The 11,139-nt window shown below is 46.5% G+C and overlaps 1 protein-coding gene across 1 annotated transcript in view; it reads left to right on the forward strand.

Annotated features, from left to right (window-relative positions):
• The first annotated feature begins 896 nt into the window (after positions 1-896).
• GRIP2 (glutamate receptor interacting protein 2) overlaps positions 897-11,139 on the forward strand; it is a 407,694-nt gene continuing 397,451 nt past the window's right edge. Inside the window, exon 1 of the mRNA XM_027863805.1 lies at positions 897-1,062. Coding sequence (XP_027719606.1) covers positions 897-1,062 — 166 coding nt within the window. The remainder of the gene's footprint in view (positions 1,063-11,139) is intronic.

Below are 11,139 nucleotides of genomic sequence, written 5' to 3' on the forward strand. Positions count from 1 at the left end.
TTAGCCGGACCTGGGTAACTTCCTATTACCCCGATCCTAGGGAAAGTGCCCTCCCTCAAAGTTCTTAATTGTTGAGATGCAAGAGGAGAAAAGGAGAGAGAGGGGGGAGAATGAGAGGAGAAGGAAAGAGAAAGAAAGAGAATGAGAGGGAGGAAAGATAGAGCGAAAGGGATGAAAGAGAGGGAGGGACGAAAAAGAGAGACGAGAAGAAGGAGGGGAGGAAGCGAAGAGGGAGGAGGGACCAAACGAGGGAGTGAGACGGAGACAGAAACACAGAAAGGCAGACAGAGCGACAGACAGCCAGAGAAAGAGGAGAAAAAGAGACTTTCCCCCCCATAGGAGGACTGTACTACTCTCGCGATCTCCCTAGTCGGGCCCTTAATCGCCCCCACTGTTCAGGCAGGGGCCGCGGGGTTTGGGGCTTTGCGCTCCCCCGCCCTCGCGGAGAGCCGCTGCGCAAGCTGGGCGCTGCATCCCTGCCCCCGGGGCTCCCTTGTGAGGCAGGAGGGGGAGAGCGAGCTCCCCATCCCTGGCGCCCCCCCTCGGCTCTCTTGCTACTTAGTACGGTCCCCACCCCACGCGGGCACCGCAGCTTCTGTGGCTCACTCCAGGCCGGGGAGAGACACTCGGTTTGGAGCCCCCAAGTCCGGTGCAGCCCCAGCCAGCAGCTCCGACGTCAGAGGCGAAGGCGGCCGGACTCGGGGGCTGGCGCCCTCTCCTCCGCCACCCTCCTTTCTTTTCAGACCCGCCGTGCCCTGCCCTGCCGTGCCCTGCCCAACCTCGGGTGCCCTCCTCTCTCGCTCTTCTCACCCTACTGACGCCCTCGCCCCTCTCTCTCCCGTAGCCCTTTTTTGGCCCCCGGCCCCGGCCCTCATGGAGGAGCCCGGTGCCCACCCATGTCCAGCCTGGTAGGTGGCGGGTTGCCCGCACCGCATCCCCAGCGCTGTCCGGCCGCGTGGGGGGGGCTCCGTCCTGCGCAGCAGCCCCATCGCTGCTCCTGCGCCGGGATGCCAGGCTGGAGGAAGAACCTTGCCTTGTGCCTGCAGCGGATGCAGGATGAAGGTAGGACGCGGCCGGCTTGGGGTGCGCGTGGGAGGGGCTGAGGCGGGGAGTGGAACTCGAGCCTGGGGTCCTGGGAGGGCTAGGGGACCCTGGGGCCGGGGTCAGGGCGCGAGCTTCAAGGACTGAGCCCAAGGCAGCGGCGACAGAGACCGGGGTGGGGGACGCACGTCCGGCGCTGCATCTCGGGGTCTTCGTTCTTGGAGAGCTCTAATTCTCAGCCCACCCCCCCAACCTTGATCCCCTGTATGAACTGCCTCCTGCTGGGAGGAGGACAACGGACTGGCGCTAGTCTTGTTTTCCCGAGAATCGGGCTCGAGGGACCAGCACCGTCTGATGGACACAGCAGCTTCTGTTCAGCCCTAGGGGCGCATGGGGATTGGGGGGCAAGGGGCAAAAGGAAGCAGGTTCCAGAATCTTGACTGTAGAGGACCTGAGTCTAGCTTGGACATCCCGGGGTAGGGTGAGGTGAGGAGGAATACTATCTGCAGAAAGAGTTGGGAGGGAGGTCTCGGGCTCCAACGCGGGGAGGGTGTGGGGGGGTGTGTGGCTGTCATTCACGCGGACCAACTTTCTGGAAGCTCCTGTCAGTTTGCCCCGGTTCCCTTCCACCCCCCACCCCGGCCCTGGAGGGGGGCTGGCCTGCATTTCTGCTACTGTGAGAGGGGGTGTTGTTATTTGATCGGCCCTGGGCTCCCCTTCAAGGCAAAGGGGCCGCCTGTGATTTTGCCGTGCTTTTACCCCGACTCCTGCCCTCTGGCCAGACAGACCCGCAGTTAGGGAAAGTTACGGGGGAAACGCTTTTTCTAACCAGGAAGGATAAAATGGAAACCCAGTGTGGACTCCGGGGCTGGCTAGCCAAGGACTTAGCGTAGGTGCGTCCACACCTTCCCCCTTCGTATTCCTCCCCCCTTTCCCCCTCCCCCACGGCCTCCCCCAGACCGCAGTGCTGCAGTGCCTCCTGCCAGCTTGGCTAAGCTGAACTGTGATATGCGGAATGGTCTGCCTAAACTTGAGGGCTTTCTGAGAAGCCCCCCAGGACCTGTTGTTCCTCCTGCCTCCTACGCAGCCTGCCTGCCCAGATTTGCTTCCTTGAAGAGAATCAGAGAATCAGTTCCCAGCGGCAAGGCATCAGAAGCCAACTTGTTATTCCCTGCTTGCCCAGGGTCAGTTCTGCGTTTCCAGGTTAGGGACCCTGGACTGCTACTCTATGCTAGACAGTTTTGAATTTGAAAAATTGCAGTGGTAGCCCTAAAACGGAAAGCTTGTAGGGGAGGAGATTCATCCCATTTCTGATCTCTCCCACCTCTCAGGCTGGGGTTAGCCTCCCAAAGCCCTTGTGGGTAAACTGACTCCTCTAGACACAATGAAGGCTAACAACTTGGGGAAGGGGGATTAGCCTGTTTTGGGAATGAAGGGGTTAACACTTGTGGGTCTGACTTATTCAGGACAGTGTAAGATGCTCGGGCTAGAAATCTGCCCCCACCCCCCAGCCGTTTCAAACTAGGGCAATGGAGGAAGGCTCCAAGCCGGGCAAATGACCGTCTGTGGTTGGAGAAGAGGCCTGTGTGACTGCACAATGGGATTACATATCTATCTGTAGGTACTGCTATGTTCCCTAAGAAACTTTTCGGATTTCTTTTTAGAAAAGAATAAGCCAGAGAAACAGTGAGTGAGGAGGTGGCTGGAAGGAGAAACCTGTTGTAATTTGATGTAGCTACAGTACCTATTGTGTCTGCCTGCTGTGGTCCCCTTACTTGGACCATCATTTTCTCAGGATGAAACTTCTCAGACTATGATGTTTGTAGCTCAGCTGCTGATCTAAGAGGGTTAGATGTTGTCCTTGGAGCTCTGGAGATCACCGCTCCCAGGAACTCCAGTGACTTGGTAGTGGTAGAGAGTAAGAAGTAGGACAAGGAAACCTATGGTAGGATCTGAAATGGATGTTGACACAGAAGATGTGCCAGAGGTATGTACTAGCCCCTCTTCTCCTCAGATGGGGGAAAGGGCCTGATAAGAGTGGAGCAGCAGAGTCAGGAGGCATCTGGAGGAGAGGGGCTCATCAATTCTATGGCTTGAAGAAGCCTTGGAGATCATTTAGTTCAAGCTGGAGAAACCAAGGTCCAGAAATTTACTGACGGGCATTCACTCCAGCAGAGCATTTCCCTACCCTGTCTGCTTGTTGAAAATGTTACCTGTTGGTAGCTGGGATGTATTGAATATAATTGTAGAGAAAGGAGGCAGATGCCATGGGGTGAATGTTACCTTTATTGCTATAAAGGAGACTAATGATAATCTACCCCTCACCTTCCTTCTAGAGATGTTGAGAAGGCTCATGGAAGAAGGCTCAGATTCTACCTGCTCTCATTCTCTGTCTGTCTGTCTGTCTCTCTGTCTCTCTCTCTTTCTCTGTCTCTCTTTCTTTGTCTCTGTCTCTTTCTCCCTCTGTCTTTCTTTCTTCCTGTCTCTGTCTCTGTCTCTGACTCTCTCTCACAGAATCCTTAACTCAAGTGCCGTCTTATAGAGGAAGTCACTCCTGATTCTTTCAGCTGCTAGTATTCTCTCTCTCCTCAAATTATTTATTAGCTGATGTAGGCATTTATTAGGTAGCTCTTATTTGTAAGGCTATGAGAATATAAAGACAAGTGAAAAATGACTTCTGCCTTCAAGGAGCTGAGTACCAGTTGCATCCCTTTGCCCCTGCAGAATATAAGCTTCTTGAGGTCAGGGACCTTTTTTTGGTCTTTGCATCTCCAGTACCTATTATAGTTCTCAGCACACAGAAGGTGCTTAATAAATGTGTGCTGAATTGAAGACAGGAAGGGAATAAGCATCTAAATAGTGCCTGTTATTCTGTGCCAGGCGTTGTGCTAAATGTTTTACAAATATTATCTCATTTGATCTTCACAGTGAGGTAGGTGCTATTATCATCCCCATTTTACTGAAACAAAGGTTAAATGACTTCTCCAGGGTTACACATCTGGAAAGTGTCTCAGGCTGGATTTGAACTCACATTTTTCTGACTCCAGAACCAGTGATCTATTCACTGGGCCGCCTAAATGGATGGGGAGGAGAGGGAAGAAGGATGCCTGGAAACATGTTACTTGTGTCTTTGAAGGGGCAATTTGGCCCAATGGTATACAGAAATACTTTGAGCTCTTTATGTAGCTCTCAGGAAAAGGTCCTTTATAAATGCTGGGATGCAGTCAAATCCCTAGTTCTTACTTTGAAAATATTTGTGGGGATTGTATTGATCTTTCACCACTACACCGAATCAAAGCAACACCAAGCGCATCTACCAGCAATAGCAGGAAGAAAATGCTGTGTTTAGTTTCAGTTACTTGTAAAAAACCAAACCAAACCCTCAATGAGTCCATATGGTAGGGGAGCTGTCTTCCCAAGGGCTGGGGCCCTGAGGCAGACATTCTAAACTGTAGATGTCTGACTTGAAAGAGCCTTACTACGTGCACATCAGACAAGCCTTGATAGTGAGAGCTATTAAGACTTTGGACCGACCTCTGCATCACCAAGACAAGCATTACCTGTCAGGATAACACAGATGCAGATCGGCCCCTTGCCTTGGGTTCAGCAATACCCAAGAAGAGGCTCTTCTCCCCTGTTGTCCGTGGAGTTTACCCAGCCCAAAGTCAAGTGGCTATCTGACAATTATCTGGTATGATTTGATGAATGAAAACTAATGAAATAGGTGCTTCAAGGATCAGCCAGTTTGGGGGGCCTGATTTGCCTGCCCTGTGAACTGGCCTGTTGCCAAGTCTCCACCTCCCTGTGGCCTGGCTTCTTTAGGTTTTCTGGATTGCATTCACAGTCAATTACCACACATGGATTGGGTCCATCATGTGGCAATTTTAATCAACTCTCTGTCCAAAGGGTGGAACAATGAAATGAGCTGCGTTTGCCACAAACTGGTTATTCTGGTCACAGACATCCATCCTGTCGGTCTGAGTCACCTCCTTAGAGAACATGTGGAAAGCTGAAATAGCAGCTAAGTCTACATGACTGCAAATGTTCAGATAAATCGAGAAAAAGACACATATCTGCAGCTGGGGTCTCTGTGCTCCCCAACAGCCAGGCAATAAGCTCATATTTAGTTTACCATTTTGGAGAGCATTAAATTTATGAAGCATATTCTATGAGAGAGGGAGGCTAATGATATTTCCATTCGCAGATGAGGAAACTGAGATACGGAGAGACCAGCCAGGATAATTGTCAGGACTGGAATCACACCAACTCCTTTGATTTGAGGGATCACAAATTGAGAGCTTGAAGGAAGCCTAGAAGCCATTAAGGCCACCTCCCTAATTTTAAAGATGGGCAAACTGAGATACTGAAGGGTTAAGGAACTTCCCTGGGGTCAGCAGATCCAGCACACCATCCACTATTCTATTCTGTCTCAGAAGACCAACAGAAATTTCCATTTGCCATCCAGATATTCATTATCCTAGAGATACAAATTTTCATTCCCTTGGGAGTAAGGAGATTAATGTTCTCTTTTCATCTTTCTAATAGATAAGTAAAAACAAACAATTAGGTCTAGCTGCCAGTAGGGTGAGAAAACTGGGGCTTAATCCCAATGCACAAAATTCAGAGGGTATCACATTTATAGGGTACAGACATCAATTTTAGCAATGTAGAAAGGACAGGGCAAGTACCTGGTTAGCAAGAATAATTGGTTAAAATAGTAAATTCATTGTACTCTACTTTCCTGCCTTCTGGATCCTCCCCAGCAGCAACCTTAGGTTGGTGTTCAAAGGTCCATGTTCTCCTCCATGATTTGGGGCTCCCTTCCCCCAATACATACATCTCAAACAGGGAGTTCCTTTTATACCACTGACCCTGGACACAGTGTATGGTGCTTGGTTTTGGTGCAAAAATTCCTAGTTATAGCTCTGAAAACTTTAGTGATCATTGAGTTAGTTTAATGTGATAAATAATTATTAAATTCCTGTGGTGGGCAAAGCACTGTATGAGACACTTAGACCTAGAAAAGTAGGGTGTCTTGCCCCAGGTCACATAGGCAGTTAGCGGGACTAGAACCCAAGTCACCAGATTCTCCATCTACCCTCCCTCGGTTGTTTAGTCATTTGTTAGGTCCCATGTCTTGGGCAGCCCAAAGCTTTGAGATAATGTCACTCTGAGCTGGCCATAGAACGCCTATAGCATAGGTCTGTCCCAGAGCTGTTTCATATATGAAGGTGATCATTTCCTTTGATGCCAATCTGAAAAAGTAAGGGATGTGCACTAATCATCATTCATTGTCTTTAGTAACTTGTTGGGGACATGTGTTTAATTCAATGACAACCACAGAGATAGAACAAAGGACAAAACCTACAATTGAAGAACAAGCATTATGAATGATGAATTAAGCACCTACTATGGGTCAGGCGTTATACTAGGCTCTGGGGATATTAAAAATGAATTAGTCCCTGCCTTCAAGAAACTTACATTCTGTCCTGGAATTTCCTTCTTGTAAGGGCTTCCATGAGATAGTGGAAAGAGTTAGAAAGCAGATCGTTAAGAAATGCTTGTGTGGAATGGATAAATGGATCATTTGCAGAGGGAGAGAACACTAGAAATGGAAGAATCAGAAAAGATGTCTCTTACAAGCTATTTCCATGAGATGATGGACCAAATGAAATATTTCTTCGTATGTGGCTAGCTGGTGCAGTGGAGGGAGTGCTGAACTGGAGTCTGAAAGTTCACTAACTAGCTGTGTGGCTCTAGGCAAGTCACTTTATCTACCTCATTTTCCTCATCTGTAAAATGGGAATAATAATAGAATCTACCTCACAGGATCGTTATTGTGAGGATCAAATGAGATATTAATAAAGTTCTTTACAAAGTACTATAGAAATGCTAGCTATTAACATTATTATTAAAATCTAATAAAGCTTACATATACATGTAAGCCCTTATTATTATTCTTTGACTTAGAAAGACACATGACTATTTCTTGGGTCGTAAAGTCCACGGTCAATATCCATGGAATAGTAATATGACATATTTGAACGCGTTGGGTTCTAGCTGCTTCTTCTGTTACTTACTATGTGATCACGGCTGGTGATTCTTCCTTTTCTCCACCTCCTCCCATCCTTTCCTTATGTAAAGTGAGAGGTTTCTATTAGTGATCTCCAAGGATCCTTCCAGTTCCAAAGTTGTCTGAAACAATCAGGCTGTTCCTACATAAGGTGGACACAGTGAGATGTTACTCCTCATTGGGGAAGAACTGGGAAGCGTAAGCTTTGGAAACAAGAGGGTCTGGCTGTCCTACCAGCTGCTGTTATAGTCAGAGGCCTCCAGGGGGTGCAGTAACACCATACTGAGATGTCATCCACTCTGGGACCCTGCTATAAGCCATTTCCCCCACCCTGCCAGGTGGGTTGAGAGTGAGATTTTGGCTGTTGACATGGGGCACAGAAAAAGTGGGGTGTGTGATTAATAGAGACAGTAGTCTTAATCATGAATATATACATACGCACACAGATGGCTTAGCCTGGAGTTGCAATGAGTATTTATTTATTTCAGGCATACTATATGTAAGATGGTAGCTCAGTTCTCTCTGTCTCTCTCTCTCTCTCTCTATATATATACATATATATAGTATATATATATTTATATATGTATTATGTATGCATCTCTATCTAGCTATTTATCTATCTATCTATCTATCTATCTATCTATCTATCTATCTATCTATCTATCCAAATATTTCACACACAAGTAGGTATCAAGAGAAGCTTATTGAATTGGACCGATCCAGGAGTTATGTGCAGTGGGCAGGGGCTGGAAGGGGTGAGGGGTTGGTACAAAAGTCAATAAGATGGGTTTATGGTTTTGTACAGTGACTTTCAAAGGGTGTGGGGCTAAATCTTGGACATTGTGTTACTGCAAATAAAAGAAAATTTAGAAATAATTTTAATGCATTTTATTTATCCAGCACATGTAGTATGATAATATGATGAGTATAATATTTGCAAAATAAACAACTTGTTTCTTATGTATAGGCACTAACTCCAAGACATATCAGACCTTGAACTTGAAAAAAAACTCAACAAAAATATCTGCTCTTATTGGAAGAAAATTGCATTTGAGTGAATCTCCTGACTCCTGTTATGTTGCCAACTTCAGTGTTCGGTGTGGGTGTGCTGTCATTCTTCATGGCGATGAAGAGAATGCTGTGAGCAAATAAAAATATTTGAGAACCACTGGTCTTGTAGATAAGGCACGATCCTATGTGTAGACTAGGTAGCCCGTGGTAAGTAACCTAAAAGACATAGAAGGCAGTGGTCTTAGCGTTCAGAGGAGGAATGGTCTGGCTCTGTCAAGCAAGGTATAATTCAGAGAACAGGTGGCTCTTGTTCCAAATCTTCAAGGATGGTGGGAATTTTGATTGGATTGGGGAAGGAGGAGAGAGATGGAAGGACTGGGAAAGGGCATTGCAGGTAGAGGAAGGGTCAGAATTTAGAGCCAGAATGAGACTTAGAGATCGTTTCATCTATCCCCTTCGTTTTATGAGGGGGGAAGCTGAGGTGCCATGAGGGTGAGTGATTTGCTCCAAATTGCACAATGAACAAATGGTGAATGGGGGAGAAGGAGAAAGGGGTTGGGATGACTGAGGCAGAAACGTGCAGATCTGTTCACCCTTTTCAAGAAAGGCTATACTGTGACTGTGGAGATGCTCTTAAGAGGGCCACACAGGATGGTGGAAAGGACATGGGATTCCAAGACCCGGGTGCCTGTCTCAGCTTTGGCTACTCATTGGCAGCAACCTTGGGCAGGGTCTTTCTCTGAGATTCATTTAATTCATATTTAAAATAGAGGGCGTCTAACATTCTAAATGTTTGTTAAAGTCTATGATTATGATTATGACTGATTAGAAGGATAAAGACAAGTTAAGAAGAGGTCATGCGTAGTAGAGAGAAGAGCAGGCTTGCTTTCACAGTCAGGCTTTCTCTGCGCCATCTTAACTGTGAGATTGTAGGCAAAGCATGTCTCAGCCTCAGTTTGCCCTTTTGTAGAATGGGGATAATAGCACCTGTAGCATTTCCCCCCACGGGATTGTCATGCTGATCAAATAAGGTAATAAAGCTACATGTTAACCATTGTTACCATCATTGCCATTTTCTTGATTATTAATAAAAAGACTGAGATTTGTCAGCCTGGAAAGGCAAAAACGAAGCATCACATTGGTTGAAATCAGTACAATTATGGTCATGGATTTGTTCTCCAAATGCTAGGTTGAAAGAGCCACCATTTGAAACTTGAGTTTGGAATAATAAACTAATGAGATTCATTACCTCAAGCTGTGATTGAGCAAGGAAACATAAATGGATTGTCAAGTAACAGAGACATGAATAGTAAAGGATCTAAGCTTAAAGGTTTAAAGGAGAACCATCGTATTCCGCACAGGTGTACTGCTTTGGGTTGCCATCACTAGTAGAATCCTCGGCTGGTGGGACCACAGATGGGACTCACTGAGGACAGATCCTTTGTTCCTATGACCACAGCAGTCCAAAACGTAGGCCCAAATGTAGCCCTCCTCCTGGCAGGGCATGAGAGAGGAAATGACATTTTCATGGGTGAATTTCATGGGCCATCCTTTGGGTTGGTTGTGCCCAGAATTCTCTGGGTGAGACTGTCTGCACTAGGCCTCACTACAGTCCTAGATGCAGGTTTATCATGACTGGTGCAGAGCTCAAAGGGATATACACCAGCCGGCTACAAATAGAGTAACATCCTTTCTTTTTGTGTATACCTGAGGTCCTCTTCTGACTGGTCCCAAACTGTTGTGACAGCATAAATGCTGCACAGACAGTGTGTGTGTGTGTGTGTGTGTGTGTGTGTGTTTCTCACCACTGTGTACAGCCAGCTGCTGGTTCCTTGCGCTGGTTACCTAGGTGACAGCTATAGGATGATGGGATGGGATGTGATTGGCTGCCTGCTCTCTCCTGCTGCTCATCAGGCTCTTCAGAATTTCAGGCAGATGTTACATATGCTAAATGTGAACACACCAAGGTGGTGTCAGCAACAGAGCTGTGTGTGTGTACGCACGTGTGTTTGGTCTGTGCATGTGAATGTTTCTGTGTAAGAGGAAATCAACATCTGGGGTTAGGGTATTTCATGCTGTGAAACATCTGTTAGGTTCCAGGGCAATAAGACATTTGAGAAGAGATTGGGTAAAGAGGAATTCCCCCTACCTCCAATCCTTGTGATTTGAGTATTAATTTAGTATTAAATTTTGGTTTGAAATTAATTGTTGAACCAGCAGAACTTGAGTGAAGGCTTTAACTACTGACGTTACTTATAGTGGCATAGATAGTGATGTTACATATGGAATCTCACCCAGGACTTGGGCAGACATTTCAGGCTTTCTTATCCACTTTTCTTTTTAAAATGAATAGTAGCTGGGGTCTTTTTCTTTCTTTCCATGACCATAAGGAAAAAGGCAGGGAACATGCATTCATGTTTTGTCTTGGGAGTAAAGTGGAATCAAGACAGATTCCCTCCCCATTTTAATTGACTCTTCTACAACCATCTTATAGAAGGATTTGGAAAACCAATGGCCTTCACTGTGCTCCCAAGTCCTGCTGCACACTTTGCAGTGTTAAGATAGTGACATATTAGATGAGGATGCAAGAGTTCCCAGTCATCAGTTCTTTGCCTCTACCATTCCCAGGGATGGAACAGAGCTAATGTTCTCTGTGTGACTGCTTTTCCCTTCAACAGTGGATTCATTCTTATACTACCCATCTACCAAGAAGCATTCATTAAGTTCCTAATTATGCCTAGCACCACACAAAGAGAATTATACAGTCTCTTTCATCAGGTATTTACACTTCATTGTGAATAGTATTAATGAGGAAAAATGACATTCACAGAGCCTGAACAAATTGTTAAATGTGTTTGTGTTTACTCTTTTGTTCCCAAAGCTGATGCTTAAACACCCATATGCACACACATAAACACCCATATGCACACACATAAACACACATATGCACACACCCACACACACACCCACACACACACACACACACACACACACACACACACACACACACACAC

The sequence above is a fragment of the Vombatus ursinus genome, unplaced genomic scaffold (genome assembly GCF_900497805.2).
Source record: "Vombatus ursinus unplaced genomic scaffold, bare-nosed wombat genome assembly UNPS02014773.1, whole genome shotgun sequence".
In the NCBI taxonomy this organism is placed as follows: domain Eukaryota; kingdom Metazoa; phylum Chordata; class Mammalia; order Diprotodontia; family Vombatidae; genus Vombatus; species Vombatus ursinus.